Source organism: Artibeus jamaicensis, unplaced genomic scaffold, assembly GCF_021234435.1.
Source record: "Artibeus jamaicensis isolate MK-2021 breed Jamaican fruit bat unplaced genomic scaffold, CSHL_Jam_final scaffold_474, whole genome shotgun sequence".
Taxonomy (NCBI): Eukaryota; Metazoa; Chordata; class Mammalia; order Chiroptera; family Phyllostomidae; genus Artibeus; species Artibeus jamaicensis.
The window spans coordinates 49953463-49977933 of record NW_026522046.1 but is presented as its reverse complement, the minus strand read 5'-3'; the positions used below and the strand labels follow the sequence as shown (position 1 = coordinate 49977933).

The following is a 24471-nucleotide window of genomic DNA, read 5'->3' as shown; positions in this document are numbered from 1 at the left end:
GACGTCTGCGGGCACAGTTCACACTGCCCTGCACTTGGGTCTCAGCGGGGGGGCCCCCTGCCCGCCCTAGGCCTGCTGTGCGCCTTCCTCGTATTTGGTGGTGGTGGGCGGAGGAATGCTGTGGGCGGGGTGAGTGGGCGGGGGCGGAGCGAGTGCTGTGGGCGGGGCGAGTGGGTGTGGGCGGGGCGGGTTCCTTGAGCTGTGGGCCGCCTTTGGGATTTCTGCACGTGGTGCCTACGGAGAGAAAAAGGCTGCAAAAGGTCTGGAGGTCAACCATCGCCCTCCTCCGGACAGGTCCCCGGGGGACGCGGTGAGGGCGAGGGGCGGGGCTTTGTGGAGAAGTGGGTGGGGAAGCCTCGGGAATCGCACCTCCCAGGCGCGAGGGCGCACGACCCGCTGCAGACGAGCATCGCCAGGGAGCTGGGCAGCCAGACGCTCTCGGAGCCCGTGGCAGACGCTCGGGTGAGAAGTTCTGAGTGCGCAGCCACGGCTTTGTGTTTCCGAGCAGCGGGGAGGGTTGCGCCCCATGAGACACGCCCATTTGCATTAAAGAATAAAGGCTTGTATTATTCCCAGTGAGAAGGGCCTGGGAAGGTCTGGGAAGAGGCAACTAGTCAGAAGAGGCGCTGGAGTGGTTCACAAGAGAGGGGACGAGGGAGGGAGCGGGTGTCCAGGGGCGCGGGGCGCAGAGCACACCCCGCCCCCATTGCTGTGCCCTCTGCCGACGCAGGACCAGAGACTTTGTAACATCGCGAAGATACGACAAATGACCGGACACTCTCCTTGCGAGTCACGAGCCCCCAGCGAGGAAGTCACGCCTGTGGTCATGCAGGACTCGGTCCCCGGGGATTTTTCCCAGGCTGAGCTGCTGTCGGCCGTGGGTAAGGTTCGGAGCCCATTTGGGAGGCCTGTCAGCTGGTCGTGGATGCCACTGGGGCCTGCAGAGCTAACCTGCGGGTCAGCCAGGAGTCCGGTGTCTCTCTTCGGTCCTCGGATGGCATAATGGCAGCCAAGACTCGCCCCCTGTAGGGGGGGTGGCGGGGCGAGTTTTATGTCAAGATACAGAGCTGGACACAGAGGTTTAAAATGTTGCTTCTGGGACCGAAAAAGAAACACAAAGCCACCCGTTTTCAGCTTTTCACCTGGGCTGATGCTTCTTTGAAAACAGCAATGGGGGTGTTTGATCGCCCACGGAGGCACAGGCTTTTTGATAGAAACTGATACTTTGTAGTGATACGCAAAACAAAAGCCCAAGCACTGCGCCAAGGGCACAAAATGGGGGGGGAGGGGGTTGTAAATGGTGGACCTTGTGGAATCTACTGGAATGTAAGCATGCACCGCCTGCCAGTGAACTGCTGTGGCTACGGGATGGTGCGCATTAAGCCGCGGTCGCCACAAACCAAAGTCTACCAGGGACGCACACGGAGCCGAGAGGAAGGAGCCCGGCAGACGGCCGGGAAGAGCCCGCAAAGGAGGAGGAGGAGCGGGGAAGGGTCGCAGAAACGAGGCGCGAACTGGCAACCAGCGCGTGCCTATCGCAATTCTTTAAACACGAGTGGGTTAAACGCCCCCATACGAAGATTCTTGGGTGGCTGACGGACCACAGGACGCGACCGGTGTGCGTGCTGCTCACATGAGTCTCACTTCAGTCCGAAGGCACACAGACAGCAAGTGCAGGGCGGAGGCTGCAGTGGGGGCACCGTGCTCACACCCGGCAGAGGATCCCAGACATGAAAACAGGATGTTATGCAGTGGTCAGGGGGTCGTGGACAGGGGGCCGCCGTGGAAGGGCTGTGACAGCCACGGGTGTCTTATCCGCCCCTAGCAAGTAGCTATACAAAGCAACTATTAATAGACACAACGACTGCAGTTGACAGTCGTGCAATAAATAATAGCAGTGGATGTTACATGCCACTCATGTCAATGGATACACCATCCAGACAGAAAATTAATAATGCAATAATGACCTTAAATGTCACATTGGACATTTATAGAACTTTTCATTCAAAAACCGATTCCATTTCATTTCAAGTGCCCATGGACCATTCTCCAGGACAGACCACGTGTCAGGGTGCAAAGCAAATTCAAGAGGGTTGAAGTCAAACCCAGTGTCTTTTCTGACCACAGGGGCAGGAAACTGGGACTCAGCTGTGGGAGGAAAACTGGGAGAAGCAGAAATTTGTGCGGACAGACAACCTGGCACTGAGAACCAGGGCTCCAGAGGACATCAAGCAAGAAACCAAACAGCACCTGGGACGCAGAACACAACTTGCCAGAATGTGTGGGATGCAACCAAATTAGCTCTGAGAGGAAGCTCACTGCTTACACAGGCTCAAGAAACAAAAGTCTCAGACTTCCGCCAAGATGGAGGCATAGGTGGATGTGCCGTGCTTTCTCACACAACCAAGTTTAGAGACAACTAAATATTAGCAACAGAAAACACAGCCAGAACACAGAAAATTGAACTTTTCGGATGTCTGATAACAACAAATTCTTCAGCCTGACCGGTAAGGGGCGAAATCAGCAGCTGGTGGAGCAGGGTTGCACAGGAAAACTCCGTCAGACGGACTCAGGCGCGCGGAATCCAGGCACAGGGTTGGACCTAGTGAGCGACCGAGCGAGCGACCGCGGGGAAACAGCGAGGGAGCAGGGCTGCGGGTTGACTGTGGTCGCGCATTTGTGCCCGGACAGACAAGCGAGGGAGTGGGCGATTGGACCGGGACCCAGCGGGTCCCCACAGCAAGCGGCAGTGGAGGGCGCCGCCATTTCCCTGCTCTGACCCCACCTCCACATACAGCGTCATAACCCAGCGACTCTGGGTGGCCTGGCCCAGGTGAACCACCTAAGGCTCTGCTCCTACCCAGCGGTGCAAAACATCAGAGGGTGCCGCCATTTCCCCGCTCTGGCCACGCCCCCACATAAGCGTCACAACCCAGCGACCTGGGAGTCCAAGGCGCCGCTTCTCACACTTAAAGGGCCAGAACAGACCAAAAATGGCGCAGGGAGAACTCAAAGCCCCAGAGATAAATCTAAGTGACGAAGAAATAGCAAAACTCTCAGACGCACAGTTTAAAACACTGGTCATCAGCTTCCTCACAGATCTGGTGGATTATAGCCACAGATTAGACAAACATATGAAGGCGAAACTAATCGAAATGAATGGAATTGCACAGGACACCAGTAGCAATGAAAAGGAAACTGGGACTCAAATCAATGGAGTGGACCAGAAGAAAGCAAATAATGGCCAAACAGAAAAGAGTCAGGAAGCAAGAATTCAAAGAAATGAGGAGAGTCTTAGGAACCTCCAGGACATCTTTTTAAACACTCCAACATCCGAATTATAGGGGTACCAGAAGGGGGAAAGGCACAGCCACCAGTGGAAAACTTATTTGAACAAATAATAAAGGAGAATTTCCCCAATCTGACAAAGGAAATAGACTTCCAGGAAATCCAGGAAGCTCAGAGAGTCCCAAAGAAGTTGGACCCAAGAAGGAACACACCAAGGCACATCATAATTACATTAGCCAAGATTAAAATGAAGGAGAGAATCCTAGAAGCAGCAAGAGCTAAGGGGACAGTCACCTACAAAGGAGTTCCCATCAGACTGTCAGCGGATTTCTCAAAAGAGACCTTACAGGCAAGAAGGGGCTGGAAAGAAATATTCCAAGTCATGAAATCTAAAGACCTACAACCAAGATTGCTCTATCCAGCAAAACTTTCATTTAGAATGGAAGGACAGATAAAGTGCTATTCAGATAAGATCAAATTCAAGGAGTTCATCATCACCAAGCCCTTATTATATGAAATGCTAAAGGGACTTATCTAAGAAAAAGAAGTTAAAAAAACATGAACAGTGAAAGGACAGCAAACTCACAGTTATGAACAACCACACCTAAAATGAAAGCAAACTAAAAGGACAGCTAGATCAGGAGTGGAAACATAGAAATGAAGATCTCAAGGAGGGTTAGCAACAGGGGAGTGGGAGGAGGAGAAGGGGGGAGAAGGTACAGAAAATAAGTAGCATAGACAGTAGATAGAAAATAGATGGGGGACAAGAATAGCATGGGAAATATAGAATCTAAAGGACTTGAGACACATGGTCATAAACTAAAGGGGGGGTAATGGTGGGGACGGGGGTAGGGTGGAGGGGAATGAAAGGGGGAATAGAACAACTGTAACAGCATAATCAATTAAAAAATAGAATAAAAAAGAAACAATAGTCTCAAATAAACTAGAAAAAGAGGAATAAACAGAACCCAAAGTGAATGGAAGGAAATAAAAATCTTTGTAGAAATAAGTGAAATAGAGATTTAAAAAACACAATAGAAAAGATCAGTGAAACTAAGGGCTGCTTCTTTGAAAAGACAAACAACTGATACACCTTCAGCCAAACTCATTACAAAAGGAAATGACCTCAAATAAATGAAACCACGAGAAATGGAGAGGTTGCAGCCGACGCCACAAAAACACCCAGATGGTGACATGCCAACAGACCGGACAGCCTGGAAGACCCGGGTACCTTTCCAGAAGCATACAGCCTTCCAAGACAGAACCAGGAAGAAGCAGAAAACCTAAACAGACCAACAACTAGCCATGAAATTGAAGCGGTAATCAAAAGTCTCCAGAGAACAAAAGCCAGGACCAGATGGCTTCGCCAGTGAACAAAGCATGTGATGCTTTTTTTTAAAGATTGTATTTATTTTTAGGGGGAAAGGGAGGCAGGAAGAGAGGGAGAGGAACATCAGTGTATGGTTGCTTCTCTCACGCCCCCTACTGGGGACCTGGCCCACAACCCAGGCCTGTGCCTTGACTGGGCATCAAACCAGCGACCTCTTGGTTCATGGGCCTGTGCTTAATCCACTGAGCCACACCAGCCAGGGCTGTGTGATGGTTTTTTAAAAAGTAGCCACTCAGCTGATTATTTTTATTAGTATATCACTGTACTGGGAGGCCAGCGCCATCTGACCTGCCTCTTAGTCACTGCTAGTGAGAGTGAAGAAGCGAGGAGACAGCCCACAGGTCTACCCCGTTCAGCACAGAAGGGACGCTTGGCCGCGGGGGTCCACTGTCTCTCTGGTGTGTGTGCTGGGAGAACTGAGGTCCGACTGTCCCACCTCGGGCCGGGCAGTGCATTCCGACCCCTCCCGGGGACTTCCTGGGCATGGGAGTGGACGGACAAGTGCAGCCATGGACCACCAACAGGTCACCTTGAGGACTGTGGAGGACTCGGACGCGGGAGAAACTTCCAGAGAGGAGGACAGGCGATCGTGTCGAGGTGGCCACTGCTCCCAGAGCCCACACAGCAGCATGGCCCTGGGGGGCCCAGTCCCTGCTCTGCGGATTCCGGGGGGGCCCCACCCGCGCGGGGATGTTTCTCTGGTGCCACCCCCAGAGGGCATGTGAGGGGGCGCACGCGCTGGCCCCTTGCTCCTGGGCAGTTCTCTGTGCCCTCCGTTCACACACACGCCTGCCACGGGCACGTTCACAGGCCCAGGCCACGCGTGGGGACAGAGAGACTGGGACAGGCATCCCGTCTACAAACCCAGCCCTTTCCTTCCGCCTCCAAGCGAGGCCAGAGGAGCGCGCAGGGTTTCCCACGAGGTCCTGCGGTGTTTGACGGTGGCTTCCGGCTTCAGCCCCTTTATAGCCCCTTCCCTCCCACGGAAGGGTCAGGGCCGGGAGGCTGATGGGATGGAGCGCCCCAAACGGAGCGGAGAGCAGCGGCCTCATCTGGCTCCAGGAGCCCATCTCACGGAAGGGCCGGGGCTCCGCTGGGGAGAGGATGCCCCCCGCAGACGGGGCCGGCCTGCCGCGCTCCGGCAAAGAGGAGGCTCCGGGCCCGCGGATGGAGCAGCTGCCCCGGAGCCAGCCTGGGCAGGAGGACGAGAGCCAGGAATAAGCTCCGCAGCTTCGAAGAAAACACGGATGCTCCAACCCCTACCCCGGACATTGTCTTTTTTCCGGGGCCTGAGGTGGGCCCCGGGGCCTCGGGGCCGGGGTGAGAAGCACCGGACTGTGTTAACCAAACTCATGCATTTTCCAGCGGCAGCAGAGATGAGAGCGGCCTTTCGCTGGTTGCTGTGGGTGCCCACCGCTGCGATAGGTTGTTTACTTAGTGTCAGGAGTGAAGTGATGTCGTCCGTTTGTCCACACGAGGAACAGAGCGTGGTGAAAACATTTGGGCCGGTTTGACTTCCATCCTTTGTGCTACCTTCGTGTATTAATTGGCCATCACCGGTGTGTGTGCAGGAAGGCCAGTCACTTGCACAGAGCCCCTCTGGACTCTGAGAAGCCGGACGCTGTCGGGCGCGAGCCAGCTGGGCCAGGGAAGAGGGGAGCTTGGTCTGGAGGAAGGGACCCTGGAGCCAGGACCTGCCTCCTCGGGGGCATCCTGGCCCAGACCCGTGGGGCCCACCCCCTCCGCCTCTTTCCGTCTCAGATTCAGACCTGCGCGGCCCCTTAGTCAGGTCTGTTCAGATACTGAAATCGACCAGATCCTCATTTTAAACCCCTTGGCGACATTTGAGAAATTTAATCACCTAATGGAGTCAGCTTTCACCGAGAAAGGACAGTTTGTAAAAACAGTCGTGTCCCAGTTGTGTTGAAGCGACGTAACAGACGCAGCAATGGGCTGCAGGCCGGTCTCGGGGTGTCCCCACGCTGCACAGCGGGGGCTGGGGGCCGCTCGGGGGGGGCCCGCACCGGGAGCAGGGTGGGCCGGACGTTACTCGAAGGCGCGGCTGCTGAGGCCTCGGGTGGGGAAAGAGGGCAGGGGCCTGTGGCTGAGAGACCCCACCCTGGTCTCTAGCTCGAGTTCGGTGAGGAGAAGGGGGCAGGAGCAGGTCGGGCATGGGACCCACCCGGAAGGCAGAAGAAGGCGTTTGCTAACTGCGAACAGGGCGACGAGACCCAGGCCCTGCTGGGTTTCCGGCACCAGCAACTGGGTGGCCTTTCTAGTCCCAGGACGGACGGGGACAGGGAGAAGTGGCTAGAGGAAGGCACAGTGTGTTCAGTGTGGCGCGGAGATTTCAGCCGGTCGGGCAAGGTCTCCGTGAGACAGTAAGACCCTTGGGGCCCAGCAGGGGCTGGCGGGGGAGGTGACGCGGTGACGGCTGGGCAATCCCTGCATCTCTCCGCTTCTCACTGGTGATGACGGTGACGGTGGACCGTGGCACACCTCCGTGCCTGGCTCCGTGCCTCACGGGCACGTCACAGCTAACCGTTCCCCGACCAGCGTGATGTGGGTGCTGTGATGCCCTCATTTTACAGATGCAGCAAAGCCGTGAAATGACCTCGTTTAGCACATTGGGGTCTTTCCTGGTATCCTTTCCACCCTTTCCACAGGCACAGGCGAGAAAACAGACAGCACTCGTTGGCCAGATAAGTGGCCGAATCTGCCTCTTACAGGGCCACCCTCGTGACAGGGGACTGAGCTAACAGTCCCAGAGGACAGAGTGGGGGGCGGGGGTCCTTAGGTGGCATCTCGCATTTATGAAGGGACCTGATAGAAGCTACAGTCCTTCCCCCGAAGGAAGCCTGTCCGAGGGGCATGAGGCCGAGTGATCTCCGTTTGTCGTCTGTCGCAGCGACGTTGCCATGGCGCTGGAGCGGCTCTGAGGCAGGCGTGTGATCTTTATGACCAACTCAGGCTGAAACAAGCCCAGGTCCTTTCCCAGTCGGTAATTTGGAGGTTTTTTGAGCATCCCATTCACCAAAAACGTGGACAAATTCTAACCCCTTCAGTGAATCGTCGATTATCCACAGAGGTCAGTAAATTCTTGTGCACATTTAATAACACACTGGTATCTGTGGACCGCTCCTTACAGCCAGACTGTGTGCTCAGGAAATGTAAATCAATTTTCATGTCAGCCCGAGAGAGATCTAATTACAATGGGAGTGTCTCACCAAAATAATTATATAATATGCTACAAATTATCATCCCGTTACTATAAGTAGAGATTCATCATCGTTATGTTGCCAGAGTTTATCTAAAGTAATGAGCTTATCATCAGTTAACCGTCTCAAAGACGCCCAAAGGACTCTGGGAGCTTTGAATAAGAATGGCCTGCGCAATTATCTGCCCACTTAAATTCGGGCGCCTCCTAAGCACAAGGCCAAGTGCGAGTTCTGTACGTCCAGGCCAGTGAGGGAACGCTGACCACCAGTGTGCGTGGACACCCAGGGCTGCACTGGGGGCAGGCGCCGGCACAGAGGAGCCTGGGAGGGTCCGAGAGGTGGGGTGGCAGGCAGGCTGGAACCGCGTTGGAACCCAGCGTGTGGCCCTCCTCCCCTGCGACGGAGAGGAGTCTCCACATTTCTCCCCTGTGACGGGGCTATTGTGAGAAGATGGAAAAGCGCCATTCCCGTCAGATGCTCGGCTCAGTCTGGCGCAGAGCGAGCGTCCGTGAGCTGGATGTTCTGTCGGGGAAACGCAGAGCTTGCGTGTGGGCTCTCGCACAACTGTCACTGCTCAGGGATCAGCCTGGGGGGGAGGGTCTCCGCTGGAGGGCAGGCTCCGGGGGTCTGTACTCATGACGTTTGCTCTTCAGGCTCCTTTTTGTGCCAAGGGGGCGGGGACCCGAGCGCCTGGTGGTTTTCGCTCACCGTGTCTTCCTCCCCTGCTCTCCGCGCCGACAGGTGTGTGCCGAAGGAAAGAGCCAGCGTCTCCGCCGGGTGCCCGCCACCTCTCCTCTCTGCTGTGGCTTTCGAGGCAGCCAGCGTTTTTCTTGGGGACATTTAGACTCAAAAGGATGTTTGGGGGTGAAGTGGAGCATCCACAACTCATGAGCTGGAAGGTTGGCAATAAAATGTGTCCTGGCCGCTGCTCCGAGGACCAGCTGACGTCTGGGACACGCAGCGGGAGCAGAACGGGGTGTCTCTTCTTAAATCCCAAGTTGCAGGTGCAGGCCAGCTGCTTGCTGGCCTGGCCACGGGGGAAGTGACAGAGCCTCTGTGGGCTCCGTCTGCCCCCGAATGCAGAACGATCTCCTGTAAGTGGAACGGGCCCGCCTCCCCATCAGCGGGTGCCCTGCCGGCCTGTGCTAAGTACGCCCTACAGGACGGCTCCTGAGGCCTTCAGCTGGTTCCCTGTGTTGCTGATCAGACCCTGGAGATCTGACTCAGCGGGGGCAGGTCCCAGGCACAGGCTTGGGGGCACTGTGTGGAGAGGGGACAGATGCGGGGGGTGGGGCACAGCACGGAACCCACCTGGCCCCCCCAACCCCTGCTTCCGTCCTGCTGGCAGCCGTTGGGCGAGTCTCCGAGGAGGGAGGACCGATGCACAAAATCGCTCTGCCAGTGGGCGCTGCCCCCGCGCCTCTGTGCAGAGGGAAGCTGGGCGTGAAGAAACACATTTCCTCCCAGCCTTGTTTTTATGTTAATGCGAAAAAGAGAAAATGCGATGCAGTTGTGCAAACTATCCTGGTGCGGAAATGTGTTATGGAGACTGATGGCTCAGTCACGTGTGACGTCGTGACATTATAGCCGCAGCGCTGGGGGCGTGGGTCCCCTCTCGACGCCCAGGCTCCGCGAGCAGAGGGCAGGCTGGCCCCGCAGAAGGAGTGAGTTTGGGCTCCCAGGGCGGGGGCGCCCTGCAGCTCGGGGACCGCCCGCCCCTGCCGCCCTCCCTGTGGCGTGAACCCCAGCACCCTCCCCCGTCCGGAGCCGGCTGGGCCTGTCCCCCTGCTGTGCTGGCAGCAGTGACCTGCTCTGTGGGCCCTGTCACAGGGTCGGGAGGCGACCACACTGTTCTCCCAAAGAGGCACATTTATTTTCAGGAAGCAGAGTCGCAGGCTCGATTCTGCATTACAGTCATAGCACAGAATTCAGGGCAGCATAAAGCTGTCCTTTTGAAGAAACCGAGGCCCAGAGGAGCAACTTGCTGGAGGGGGGAGGGAAGGTGGGACTCCCAGCCCGGGGTGTGGCTCAGGCTGCAGGTCCAGTCCCTCCCTCCACACAGCTGTGCCCCAATGGGGTGGGCGTGGGGGCTTCGGTGAGCAAGTCACAGAAGGCCGCTGCCCCTGGGAGCCGGCAGCCGAGGGGATCAGGTGATGCGTGTCCTGGACTGATTACAGGTTTCCCTTCGGCTTGGGCAGCAGCCGGGAGAGGGCAGGTCAGAGAAAGTGACCGGCCTCTGCTCCGGTTCCCGCAGGGGACCACAGGCGAGGCTCAGCCCTGACAGAACAACCCGGGGGGACAGCAGCGGCCAGTGAGAGGCAGCGAACTGGGCACAGAACGGGGTGCCGGACCTGCCGTGGCTCCTGTCTGGAGAGGGCTGGGTCGGGGCGGGAAGAGCAGGCTCAGTCCGTGCCCCCTGAGTTTAGGCTGCTTTTGCAAACCAATGGCATCGCCAGCTCCCAGGCTGCTGTGCTGGCCGCCCCTCCCCCAGCCCCGGCCGGCAGGCTCCCACCCACGGCCTTCCCTCCCTGGCCTCCTCCTTAAATTCTCCCTCCAGCCAGAGCCTGTGGGGGACGGAGGGGCCGGGGTGATACTGGGTGGGAAGAGCGAGGGGCAGGTGGTGGTGGAGACACTGGAAGGAGCCTGGGTGGGGGGTCTCTTCCTGGGGGCAGGTTCAGGAGACAGCAGCTTCCTGGCAGAGCAGCGGGGTGGCTGCTGGTGCGGCCGGTGGGCTGGGACAGAGGGGGCCCCAGGCCGAGCCGTGGTGGCCGGGCCGGGCTGAGACGGCAGAAACTGGCAAAGGCACTTGGTTCACACAAAGGCCCCAAGTGTCGGGAGCTTCATCAAGTCTTGACGTTTGAGTTTCCAACTAATTTTGGGGAAGTAACTTTTCAGATACTCATCATATAGTACTTGTTCAATATGAATAGAAATAATTACATCGAGAGAGTGATTAGCATGCCCAAGAATAACTGCAGACTTTCCCCCAAGTTTTGCTTTTAGATAAATGTCAAATATCTGCCTGAAAGTGCATTGGCTGTGTTTTTCCCTTAAGGACCATCGAAAAGTGGTGAAATGTGGCGGAGCCGCAGGGAAATGCGGGGAAGTCAGGATCAACGAGCATGAAGAGAAAGCCGAGGGGCCCGCCCGAGGAGACGCTCGGCTGAGCTCGGGCACCAGGGAGGCGGAAGCACTCACACTGGCCTCACCCGGGCGAGGCATTTTCCGGGTTCATCCGCTCCGACCGGGGCCCTTGCAGGTCCGTGGGGCGGGGACGGGGGCCACGGGGTCTGGAGACCCCACGCGGGCTGGCCGTTCAGAGTGGGGCCTCCCGGCCTCTGCCCTGCGGAAGCTGCGTGCAGATCAGGGGGGTGGGAGCTCGTGGGGGCAGCTCCACGGGATGCCGAGGACTCCCGTGGGCCCTCGGTGAAGGGGCGGGGCCTCCTCCTCCCTCTCTTTTCTCCCTCAGGTGAAAAGACAGGTGCAGGGGCGGCTGGAGTCAGGCCCCTCGTCTCTGCTCCCCGGGCTGCCTGGAGAGGGACAGGCCCACCTGGGGGGGCCGGGGCGTGGCCTCCATCTGTGTGTCCGCCCCAGTGGATCAGGCTGGAGGGCAGGCGGGACCCGGTCCCTCAGCGTGTAACGGCCACGTCCAGTCCTAGCAGCTTCATGGGGGTCCGGTGAAGCCCCGTGGACCCCACCTGCTCTGCTCGTGGCTGGGGCGCCCAGCCCCACGCAGGCACTCGGCACACCCGACTGCCGACGCAGGAAGTGCAGTCACAGCCGTGTCGTCTTCCGGGGACATTGCCGACGCCGCAGTGACACTTACATGACATGCACCCGTTAGGCCACATGCGTGCAGCTGGGCCACTTTCCCTGACCCCCATTTGAGCCCCTGGTCTGCCACTGGCACCACCCGTGAGGCGCCCCCTGGCCTTTCCTGGGCTCGTCCGAGCTTCTCAGCCCCGGGGCCTTCGCCCTCCGGGCCGTCTAGGCTCTGGGGGGGGGGGCGCTGTCCGTGCAGTGCGGGGGTTCAGCCCTGGGCTCCGAGCACATGTTACCCGCAGGCCACCAGGTCTCCAAAAGGACAACCAAAGGTATATCCAGATGCTGCCCAGTGTCCCCCCCCACCCCCGGAGGGGCTGCCAGAACTGGTGTCTTTGCTTATCTTTTTTCCAGTTCTGAGTTTTCTTTCTCGAGCGTAAGAACGAGGCTATATCCTCAAGTGCTCAGTAAGTTCACTGTGTGGTGGTGGTTATTATTTTTTAATGACTCTTTCTTAAATTATTTATTTATTTTTAGAGAGAGGGAAAGGGAGGGAGAAAGGGAGAGAAACATCAATGTTGGATTGCCTCTCATGTGCCCCCTACTGGGGACCTGGCCTACAACCCAGGCATGTGCCCTGACTGGGAATCGAACTGGCGACCCTTTGGTTTGCAGACCAGCACTCAGTCCAGAGAGCCACGCAGCCAGGGTGGTTATTATTATCCTTAACATCACTAACGTCTTCCACGTATCTCAGATGGCACAGTTTTCCCAGGGCTTCCACTCGCATTAGCCTCATTGTCCAGACAAGTTAGACAGAGAAGCATCACTGCTGGGAATCCTGCCCCTCCCCGAGGACAGTGTGTTCACAACGGGTCAGGCTCTGCGCACAGAAACCTGGCTCCATCCTTCAACAGGTGTGAAGATGAAGAGAGAGATGCTTAACCTGCAATGGTCCCCTCCCCACCCCCCTCTGAAGCTGGATCTGCCTGTGTCCCACTGTGCGTGGGACCTCGGACCCCCCCACGGTGGCTGGGGGCTTCAGCCAAGACACCCACACTCTGAGCCTGAGGCTCCTGGAAGGGGCTCTGAAAACAGCATCTCCCAGCCTCGACAGGTGGCCGCGGGACTCGGGCTGCGCAGAGTGGCACCCGCCGCATTCCTGAGACCAGAGAAGGGCATCCCCGCCCCGCCCCTCAGGACGCCTCACCTGCTTCAGGATCTCGGCGGCCCTGCGGTGTGAGCAGTCGAATATCACGTGGAACTCCCTGCCCTTCTTCATCTCCTTCAGCAGAGGCTTCGCGTCCTTGTTCCCCGACGGCAGCTGCCGGATTTTGATTTTGATGTTGTGCCGGGAGGGAGCTTTGATGAGCTCCTGCAGGCGGATCAGACCTGGAAAAGTCCGAGGCACGTTTGTTTAGTGCCCTTTACAGTCACACTCACAGAGTCCCCACCGTGAGCCGCGGGGCTGCCACCTGAAGGTCATCGGCTGACCCCTCTCTCCTTTCTCACGCCTGGTCCGCGTTGGATCCCGTGGAGCCGGCCTGCGAGGGGCGATGTGTGACCGGCTCTCCCAAGCGCACTCTGAGCTGGTTTGGATGAAATGTGGCAGCTCACCTCCTAACAGGTTAAGTCTGGACCTCAAAACTCATGTAAATAAAAAGTTGCTTCGAGTTTCCAAAGGTGCTTGGTGACATAGCCAGCACCTGCCCCCCCAAAGCCAGAATGTGGGGGCCGTGAGCCCTGGCAGGCATCACACCGAGTGTCTCTGTGACAGCTGTTTGCCTGTTAATCGGTTGGGCGGTTCTGTGTAATCTTCCAGTTCTCGCCATGGAAACTACGTAAAAGTGGCTCATTATGTCCTCTCTCCACTGTGATTGCCTGTTGAATTGGAAAATCCTTTCTTGATTAAAATTAGACTGTCAGCTGATTTCTCAACAGAACCTTTGCAGGCCAGGAGGGACTGGCGAGAAGTATTCGAAGTGATGGAAGGCAGGAGGGACCTACGGCCAAGCTCGCTCCACCCAGCGAAGCTGCCATTCAGAGTCGCAGGGCGGACAAAGGGTGTCCCACACCAGGAAACACTAAAGGAGTTCGCCGCCACCAAACCGGCATCATATGACATGTTAAAGGGTCTTCTTGAAAAAGAAGGATAAAAACAGGAGCAACACAATGACAATAAATACGAATCTGTCAACAACTGAATCTAAAAATAAAATAAACAAGCAGAACAGAAAGAGACTCACAGACACAGAGAACAGAGTGACAGGGGGAAGGGGCCGAGGGGCAGTTACAGAACAGTCTCGGGTCCTGACGTCCAGGTGGGGAGGGCGGTCAGGACACTGTAAGGACCATGGGTGGTGCCAGGGGGGTGCACAGTGTCCTGGGCAACCCTGTATCTCGGTGACGTCCCATCCCCAGGGGGCCACGCCTGAAACTGAGTCAGTGATGTGTGTCAACTGTGAGAATTAAAAAGGGATGAATAAATAAATAAATAAATAAATAAATAAAAGAAGTGAACAAGGTAAAAAACTAACACAAGAGACCACGGTGTTTTTGGAGAAGGTCTGGGCGTCCCTCACCCTCTGCCCGTGGAGTCCCGTCTGTCTGTCTGTCTGTCTGTCTGCCTGCCCGCAGGGGAAACAGCCTGGGGACGCGGGACCAGCAGGCTGAGGGGCTGCTTGCGGTGGCAGCGGCGGGCAGAACAGGAGGGGCCACACCCTCTCCTTCCCAAAGCAGCGGTTTACTCAGAAAAGCTCATCAGCAAAGGCTGCAGAATTTACAATTCAAAGGCTCTTTTAGTTCACAGGAGACAAAAATGGAGAGGAGGCAGTCCCTTTTATTTGCATTTCGCAGCTGTTCATCAATCACATACACCTGGTTGTAAAGGCGAGTTAAACATTATTTTCTGAACAATTTCTTCAGCGAAAGGCAACTGGTTTGGGAGCAGCCCTGCTCTGAAGGCCCCGAGGTCCGGGGTTTGGAAGCTGGCCCGCCGAGCGAGACCGCCGACCGGCCAGCTCGGTTGCCAGGACCGGCAGGGGCGCCGGCAAAGGGGGAACCAGGCACGGTGTTGATTCCTCACGGTGGTCTGGGTTTCAGAGACAAAATGCCGATAGGAAGGCAGCCAGCAATCCCGGGCGAGGCCCACTGCGCCGCAGACCCGACCCGGACGCTCTACAGACGTCGCGGCCGCGGGAGGCAGAGGGAGGTGGGACGGTCTCATGCCACAGGGGCTGACGGGGCAAGACACTGAACACGGGGGTGATCCCGGTTCCAGTCAGGTGTAGGGCACTGCTGGGATCACGAGAGACACTGCAAGCAGGTGTGTGCACACATGCAGTATGTGTGCACTCGTCCGTACACGTGAGTTTGTGCCTGTGTGCGCATGTGTGCACGTGTGTGTTCTTGTGCATGGGGTCTCGTCTTGTCTCTCTCGGGAGCACTGAGACAGAACAGGGTTCAGCAGAAGTTTGTCTGCTGGTGACCAAGGCCCCCCATCAGCCCCTTCCTCGGAGGGGAGCACGTGAGGAGGACAACCCGGGCCAGGTGGCGTGACGCCTCCGTCGGGAGGGGCTGGGGTCATGGCTCTGCGTCCCTCTGGACGGGTGAACAGACCAGAGGGCCCACAGCGTCCTTGGCCACAAGCACCCGGGCTGGCTCTCTGGGTGCCTGGGACAGGCCGCGTCCCGGGTGGCACCCCAGCACCTCCGGTCACTGGGCAGGGACTCCAGGTGCTTAGGAAGCATCTTCCCTGAGGCCCTGTGGCCGGCGAGCACCAGCCGCCCCGTCCCCCAGCCCCGGGCAGCTGCGGGGGGGCCTCTTCTGTTCTTACTCGAACCGTGTCTGTGTGACGCCAGCCCCGTACCGGCCTGCAGTTTTCGGAATCTGACGTCGGGAGTGGGGCTGTAGCGAGGGCGGCCCCCGTCTCAGACCCACCCGAGCGTGTTCAGGGGTGGAATCGCCATGATGTCTCTCCGATAGTTGGTTCCACGCCGCCGCTACCTGTCGGCACCTGGCTGTCGTAGCTGTCCTGGTGCTGAGGGAGTCAGAGCTTTTGGGTAAACGTGCCCTCTGGATAGCTGCTGGATCTCGGTGGAGGGCGTGGGGGCTTTCAGTGACATTTCTGCCACTTCCCTCTACGTTCCAATCTTTCTAGAGAAAAGGACACGCCTGAGCTATAAAATACCCCCCCCCCCCACAGAAGTGACGGGAATCCACTCGGTCTCGGAAGGTGCCTCACTTGGGGCACGAAGCCCGTTGATTCCCTGTGAGTTTGGGCTGCGCTCTGCATACGCACAGGTGGCCAGTTCTCAACACCGTTTTTGGCCACCTGTCCCCTCTGCACCGAGATGTGACAAAGAAACTTGCCGACCTGCATGCCTGTTGGGTGGCTCTGGGGACGGGGGGGTGGGAAGTGTGTGGAGAAACAGCCTGCTAGTTCCCGGGTGTCTGACCGTTCGTTCTCAGCTCTTCTCCTTAAATAACAAGGGCTTTGCTGTGGACACGGCTCCTCTACAGGAAGTTGGCTCCAGGCCTCAGAAATGGCTCTGTAACCCTCAGAACCTGCCTCCGGTCGACAGGGGTCGGTGCAACTCCACAGAAGGGAAAGCCAGGCACCTCGAGGCCGGTCGTTGGGACCGGCCCTGAAAAGGAGTCACAGCTGCCAGGAATTGGAAGGGACCTTAGAGGCCGAGCCCTCCTGCACGAGTGAATCCCGACTGGACAGCTGGGCGAGCGGGAGTCCCCGCCCCGCATGTTGGCCTGTCCCGTCTGGACGGCCTCAGTTCTGCTCACGAGCCTCAGCTGGAAGAGAAGCAGGCAGGCTTCCCTGAGCCTTCGCCCCACTGCCGCCCGTGGAACCGCAGCAGGGGGCTCGCGCCCTGACCTCAAACGAACCGATGCCCGGGGCCGAGACCGTGCATTTAAATACTGGTTTCTCCTGCATTTGAACTGAGGAGTGTGCAAAACGGCATTTCACAAAGGCACGGGTGTGCGAGTGTGCTCACACCTGAGAGGGTTCCAAGGGGACTCCATGTCTGCGCCCTCCAGGGGGTGGGAAGATGGGAGCTGAGAAACGGAAAAGCTGTGTTCCTTGTGCATCTGGCAGTGTAAGTGAATACACCCGGCGTGCAATGTCAAGACACTTTCCCCACGGCTCAAAACAGAGTTTGAACTTGTCGATTTTGATGCCTTTTGGTGCTTCTGCCACTTTTTCTCACCTCGTCCGCATCAGTAAAATGTTTCCCTTAGAGGATTTTTTTTCACTGGAGGAAACAAAAAAAACCAAGTTGCTCAGGGCAAGACCCGGTGAATATGGAGGGAGGGCCACGGGGGTCACGTCAGTTTTGCTCCAAAACTGCTGCACGCTCAGCGCGGTGTGGGCAGGTTTGCTGCTCAACCCCCATCATGAAATGGGCAAATGCACGGTGTCTTCAAAAAAAACTCCCGGAAGCTGAAGCAGCCTCTGACAACAGCGCCAGCTGGTGCACTGACCCAGGTGGGTTCCTGAGCAGCCGGCGGGGGAAGCCTGTCCTGCCAGGCGCCCGGCCCTGCAGAAGGTAATTCCCTTTAGTTTCGGGTGCCCTCAGACAGTGTGAAACCTTCGGCAGCAGCTGTGCCCGCACCTTTGCCGCACCGCTCGCTGAGTGAGACCCAGGGGTCCCAACATGGTTCAGTGGTTTGTGTCGCTCTCAGATGGCCCTGCCATGCAGAGGAGGAGAGGCCGTGAGAAAGGGTGACCCTGGGACACCCACTGTGGGACGCAGAGCCCACGGCCTTGCTGGCTCACGCGCCCTCTGTTTGCAGGGTGGGCGCGCGGGGTCTGGTGCCCACCACGCGAGGTCCGCAGGGGCTGGGTTAGGCGTCAGGTTATAAAAATAGTTGCGCTGAACCCTCCATTTCGGGAATCCCTGGCCTCCTAGGCTCGTAGCCAGACAACCACGTGCAATGCGGCGGCTGTATCTGCGGTGACCATGAGCGCTATGGTGGCCGTGAGAGTTGCCATGGAGAAGGGGGGAGAGGCATCCAAAGTGAGGGCCCCCCCCCAGAATGCAGGGTGGGAGTGGCGGTGCTTCGTCACCGCGGGGGCGACGCCAAGGGGGAGGGGCCTGCACGTGGACGTGTGGGCGGCGGAGTCACCGGCGGGGCGCCCTGCGAATGCTGGGGGGCTGGACACCCACGAACCTCAGCCTGTGACCGGGAGGCACGCGGGAAGGTGCCCTTAAAGGCGAGTTCAAGAGGGCAGGGTCAGAAAAGTGTCGTCCGGGAGCAGGTGCTGAAGCCACCCCGTCCTCCCCTCAGACGAGCAGGCGGAACGAGGAATTGCTTTGTGAAGGGCTCGTCACCCACGGGTCACCCTCTTTCCAACCCAGCGGCCGGTCAGCTTTATCCACCTGACCTCTGTCAGTGCGTCCCACCTGCGGCCCCACGGGGTGGCTGTGAACGCAGCCCAACACCAAATGGTAAACTTACTTAAAACAGGGTGAGATTTTATTTATGTGATTACGTGTCACAGTGTGTTTAATGCGTGGCCCCAAGACGCCGAAAGGCTGGACGCCCTGCCAGTAACTGGACCTGCCTTGTTAACCCGCTTTGGAGACTTCCAGACCCGTGTGTGGTCAGGTCAGGAACCTGCTCCGGTCGTTTCCAAACTGCTCTGCTCTAGCGAAGGGGTGGCATCCCGGCCCCAAGCTGAGAGAGTTGGATACGCAGTGACGTCTTTAACGTTCTGCCTCGTTAACAATATACATCAAAAAGGTGACATTGCTCCAAAAAGTCTTCTAAAGTGGTTGATGGAAAATCGACCCCTAGAAGGACCAGGAATGAGCAGGACGGCGTGCCCCTGGGTTGGGAGACCCCGTCAAGTCTCCGCGGTGCCCTCCGCCCGGCAAGGGGATGCGACGCGCGCCCTGGGCTCCCGGGGCCCAGGCGGCGCCCGGGCGCGCCTACCTGAGCTGTCCTCGTAGACCAGCGTCACGGCCCTCCAGCCCAAGTAAAGGACCAGGTCCAGCAGCGCCCGGCTGATGGCCGCGGCGTCCGGGTGCAGGTTGACGTGGAAGGGGTCCCGGCCGTCCGCCGCGGGGGGGCGCCAGCGGGTGTGCACGTGCGGCACCTGCAGCGCGTTGCACACGGACTGCACGGCGCTGGCCGAGGAGCTGTGCGCGGGGCCCAGGAGCGCGGCGACGCCCAGGGCCAGCTGGTCGCAGGCTGCATCCCGATGGGGGTGGGGGGTGGGGGGTGGGATGGGGGAGGTGACACAGGAGGGGAAGACAGAGAGAGAGAGAGAGAGCGAGAGCCGTGAATTTCCCCTTTTCTTTACCTTCCAAGACCCCCCCCCCACCTGCGCTCTTAGTCCAGCATCCAGACCCTCAAGGGGTTGAGGGCCAAAGATGGGAAGTGGGTCTCAGACACCTCCTGGGCCACGGAGGATGAACGGGTCCACTGCGTTCCTGAGACCCTGGAGACTAACTGCAGTGCTGGCGGGTGACTCCTGGGGCGGGGCCGGTCAGAGCAGAGGTCCCAGGGAGCCGCGGGGGCGAGGGGCCGTGCAGGCTGCTGCGGCTCCTGTTGGAAGACCCCTGAAGACCGTGGAGTGGCCCCGACACCGACTAGGGACAGAGTGAGGGAACCGCCTGGCCGACAGGGGGTCAGGAGACCCTGTGCGGCCCCTGAGGTCCCAGCCTGTGGGGGGCGGGGCGGGGGGTGACGCACTCAGTGTCGCTGCCCTGACCCAGCTTGGTCCCAGCAGCTGTGACACCTAACAAGACAGAGTCAATGTGTGTGCGTGGAAATTAGTTCAACATCCATTCACTTTTCTCAGTGTAAGATTATGTACACCGATGGAGAAAATTTAGAATGTTTAGAAGTGTGAGAAAAAAAGGCCATGTAATTCCATCATCTTGGGCTAATTTTTTTTTTTTTGGTGTTCCAATTTATGGCAACAAATCGAGTCCTCGTACAGACGGAGTCGGTGCATTGTTTCCCTCATTTACACTCCTCTGAACCCAGGGGCACGCCTCCCGTATCCGTCACCAACCCTCAGGAGCATCTCCAGGGCCTGGGGCAGCCCACGCACGGCGGAGCGGCTTGTCTCGCTGCTCCCCAGACACGGAACAGCCACGCTGCTCCCGAGCGTGGGCCACTCGCAGTCATATTACAGCAGCTACCGTAGTTCTCACGTGTGTCTGAGTTCACGCTGCTTCCTGGGGGGAGGGCGCCCATGTAATGAAAGGGTGTTGACACTTTTCCGTTACTTGAGACAAACCGGTCACAGTCCCTTCCAGACAGGTCAGGAACGGTTATCTTCCACAACCATTGCAGGGACTGCCTTTGCCTTTCATGCTGATGTAAATCTGGGCTGGCATTAAATATGGACGTAAAAGCATTTCAAATGGATACCTTAATGCTAGTTTAAAGGAATTCGAAATTGCTGGGAGATAACTGAATATTTGAATCAAATCATGCGAAAATTTATACATGAAATTGTGTCGATATTTATGAAGATGCCACTGTACAAATGAAAGTAAGTTGAAAAGCCGTAGTGCTTAGTCGGAATCATCCAAGTCGATTTAGAGAGAAAAACCACTAAGGACAACTTGGAGAGCCGTCCCCAAGCACCTACGGGCAGCGAGGACAGCCCTGTGAGGGGGGCTCGCACCCCCGGGCTGAGAGGCCCCAACCCCTGCGCTCATGCTGGAGCTTCCCACTGTCCTCGGGAGCGAGTTTCCTGGCGCTGTTTCCGTGGGTGAGGGGGCCACTCGAGAGCAGGGAGTCAGTGACCGGCTGTTCCGTCGGGGGCGGGCTGGCGGACTGGGATGCCCCCTGGCGGTCAGCACAGACTCAGTCAGCCCCCCACTCCCTGTGCCGGTAGATCACCAGTTTTAAGCAGCTTAGCAGGCATTTCATTTACAAGCACTGGCAGGTGCTTCCGATCACAAAGAAAGCTTTCAATTTTATGTGGGCTGAAGTGTGGTTGGCTCAGCGATGCGTGTGTGCGTGTGTGTGTGTGTGTGTGTGTAAGAGGAAGACCGAGTCAGAGAGAGGGAGGACAGGAGATTTGACCCCTGGAGATGATTTGTGTGAAGACACCTTATAAACTTGACAATGCTATTTACATATAAAATATAAAGTTTTTATCGTGTGTTTAGAGACAAGGGAGATCCATATACTGAGCTGGCCAAAAAGCCCATCACATTTTTCCCATTAGATAAAACACACATTTTGTGTTTTCACCAATAACCTTTGGTTGGGGTATTTTGAGGACGTTGGCTGTGTCTCCTGCTGCTGGCTTCTCCTGCAGGGCAGAGGTCAGGGGAGCTGCCGAACATCTTCCCAAGCCCAAGGCAGCCCCACAGCAAGGAACCCCTTGGCCAAAATGTCACTAATGCCAAGAAACTTCACGAACCACTTTTGACACATTCGATCAGCCACAGCACCTTCTCCACACACTGAGCAAAACGTTCTCTCTCTTTTTTTTGCATTTAAGTTGCATTTTTACCTTTCTTGAAATAAGAAAGCATAATATGCCAAAAATGTTGTGTATCTTTTTCCAGCTTCAGTATTAAAATGGCTGCACAAAAATTCACCAGTTTGACAGCTTTTTGAAAATGCACGCTGATATGGCAGCTGTCACAATACAGTCTAACAGAATTGCTTGAAATGAAGTTACAGACACTTAAGCACCACAAGAGCCACCATGTGGAAAAAACCTAATGAACTTTTTGGCCAACGCAATAGTATGTGCAGCTCCATCTTTAAAAGAAAATGCCATTACTAAGGCCCTGCCATAGAGCGCAGTCATTATGCTGCTGCTTTTCATCTTTGCTCCTGGGAAACAGTTTCATGTTCTGTTTGTAAAGAACACGCAGACTCTGGGAAGAGCGCATCGGGCGGGCACATCCAGCTGGGTTAGTTCAATGTGGAAACGACCCGTGCTCAGCTGCTAAGTCAGCCTGAACTCGGCAGTCGCTGCAGCCAGTTTGTTTGGGTGCTTTTGTTTCTTCGAGACAAAGAGCCGCCCGCTCTGGGCGGGAGCAGCCTCCACTTCCACTCGGAGCCCTGGCGGGAGGCCGGGCTCCAGGCGCCGAGTGTGGGCGCAGGCCCCGTGGAAGGAGCTCAGTGCGGACGGTCGGAGGGCTGAGCGGACGGCGGTGGTAATTGGCAGTTTTAACTGGAACATCGCCCCGGAGACGTCACGCGGTGTGCGTGAGTGGGATGCTGTTGTGTTGCAGAACCGCGTGCGTGGGCTTCGGTGACAAGAGAGTCTGTGATACAAGAGGGGCGTTGTGTGTGCCGGGCCCTCAAGGCCACTTCTCGGGGACTCTCCCGGTGGGAGGCAGGAGGGCCGCCTGCAGGGATTGATCCCACGGGTTTCATCTTTCTAAACTCAATCCTGATTCCGATCGACCCACTTTCGCAGCGGCTCGCGTCCCCACGCCGGGCGCCCGCGGATCGCGCGCTGGCCTTTGACCCAAGGACCCCGTCTGTCTGTTTCTGCCGCGCGGCTCCATATCTGTGCTTTTCCTCCTCTTCTGTTTTGGGCTGTGAGTGACACGACGCCCTGTCACTCGCGGGCCTGCAGCACGTGGACTCGGATCTGCAACCTCCTCTCTCCACGAGCTGGTGGACCAGGGCTCGGAGGAGTCGTGAAGGCGAGCCCCGCGGTTGGCCAGCTGCTGCCCGTGGGCTGCAGCTGAGGTGTGTCGCGGGCGTTTCCCCGCGCTCCGTGGAGGCGCCCGTCCGTCCACGGCTCTGCCCCGTTTCACGGCGGCGTCTCAGCCTCGGGAGGGAACGCACATCCGGCCGGAGATTTGGGGTGCACAGCCCAGCGCGGACTCGCAGAGGGGCGGGGCGGGGCCGGGGCGGGACCGGAGGTCCTGTGGGCGGGGTCTCGGGTGGTGGGCGGAGCCGGATATGTGGGCGGGGTCTCGGGTGGTGGGCGGAGCCGGATATGTGGGCGGGGTCTCAGGGCCGGCTACCCGCCTGCTCCCGGGACACAGCCGGCACCGCCCAACGGGACAGGGCTCGGGCTCCCTGGGCCCATTCACTCGAGGGCTGGCGACCCGTGGAGCAGACACGGCCCCCAGAGAAGCCGTGGAAAGTGCGGCTACAGTTACCTCTCCGCGAGGCCTCGAAACTGTCGAACAGGTTGACCCTCTGGATGTCGTAGGTCAGCGTGGTGTTGGGCATCAGGGTCCGGTTCCTGTTAATGCTGGTGACTGCGAACTTGAACGCCAGCTCTTCCACGTTAACAGGCTCGTTTTCCACAGTTTCAAAAATCCCTCCTGCAGAAGCAAAAGAGAGATGCGTGAGAAGCATTAGTCTCATTAAAAGAATATAAAGGGTTCAAATAAAAGGCCCAAAGCGCCTGGCTGGTGTGGCACAATGGATTGAGCACCGGGCTGCGAAGCAAAGGGTCGAAGGTTTGATTCCTAGTCAGGGCACAGGCCTGGGTTGCGGGCCAGGTCCCCAGTAGGGGGCATGTGAGAGGCAGCCACACATTGATGCTTCTCTCTGCTTCTCTCCCTTCCCCCCTCTGGTCGCAGGACATGCAGGTCCAGGTCCAGCTGACACCTGGACATGGGTCGCGTCCTTAGGGCAAAGCGCCTTGAATTCAGAAGCACAGCCTGCCCTGTGAAGGGCCCATGGGCGCTGCGGGGTGGGGCCCAAGGGAGACTGGCAGGCCGGGAGATTCCGGAATAAAAGCGTCTCCACAGCTGTGCCCAGGGCGGAGCTCTGAAGGCGGCAGGTGGCAGGAGCCCTCGAGCACGGCCAGCCCCTGGCTGGGTCTTTCCCTGCGTTTGCTCCAGCAGCTGCTCCCTCAGTCTGTTTTAAGGGCCCTCTGAGCGGCCATCTCACATTCTGGTACTTTCCCAAGTGCACGAGCCGACACGAGCTGACTCAAGGTCGTTTGTCTTCAAAAACCCCTCGGCCCTGTGCAGAAGCCTCCAGTCTGTGGTGAAGCATGTCCCCCTCCCCATCCCCCAAACAAGAATAACAGGCATCATAGACACAGGGTCAGCTCCCAAGCCGCGTGCAGAAGGCCGACTGGCGCGTAAGCCTCATCAGGGAGTCCGGCTGTGAATTTGCCTCCCGCACTCCAGGGGCCATTACTGAGGATTACTGACTGCACACTGACTCCCGCTAAGAGCTGTCCTGTGGCACCGGCAGACACAGGTGAACGGCAGAGGCCTTGCACTCGCTCCCTGATGCACCCGCCATCCCAGTTTCCTTGGAAAAAACATGAATGGGGGCCCCTGGGACTCAGGGCCTTGTCCACAGCTCACTGCCCCTCATGTGCTACTGGGCCCCCAGCGCTTCGAGCTCCTTCTCTGTGGGAGGTGTCTTCTCTCCATTTTATTATCCTGTGACCCCTCTGATTAGTTGTCTCCTGGGGCCGACACTCTTGCCCCTACTTTCTGGAGGAGTGAACTGAGGCTCAGAGACGATAAACAGATGTCCACTGTCATGGCTGGTCAGCAGTGGAGTCTGCGTTGGAATTGAGCCCGGATGGGTGCAAAACGCTCGCTGTCGTTGATCATTTCTGTCCTGCCCTCCCACCCCCCCAGGCACAGAATTAAGGCACGTGAGGAAAACCTACAAGCAAATGCTCGCACGTGTCTAAGACAGAAACACCCACGAGAAAAGCGACAATGCAAACGTGTCTCCAGGGAAATGTACTCTTGAAATTGATTGACAGGCAAGAACCAGGTCCGCTGTTGGCCCCGTTGCCGAGAAAGTGACGCTGAGAGACCGGTGACCCAGGGCCTCAGGTCCATCCCCAGGCCTCTGACTCAGCGGTGGCTCCACGGG

General features: G+C 57.7%; 1 protein-coding gene across 2 annotated transcripts in view; it reads right to left on the bottom strand.

The window, feature by feature from the left end:
• GRIK1 (glutamate ionotropic receptor kainate type subunit 1) overlaps window positions 1–24471 on the bottom strand; it is a 192360-nt gene that overhangs the window by 63647 nt on the left and 104242 nt on the right. For both annotated transcript variants that reach the window (XM_053657793.1, XM_053657792.1), the window contains exons 2-4: window positions 22776–22943; window positions 18610–18867; window positions 12869–13050 (exon numbers count right to left, since the gene is read on the bottom strand). In XM_053657793.1, the coding sequence (XP_053513768.1) occupies window positions 12869–13050; window positions 18610–18867; window positions 22776–22943 (608 nt within the window). The remainder of the gene's footprint in view (window positions 1–12868; window positions 13051–18609; window positions 18868–22775; window positions 22944–24471) is intronic.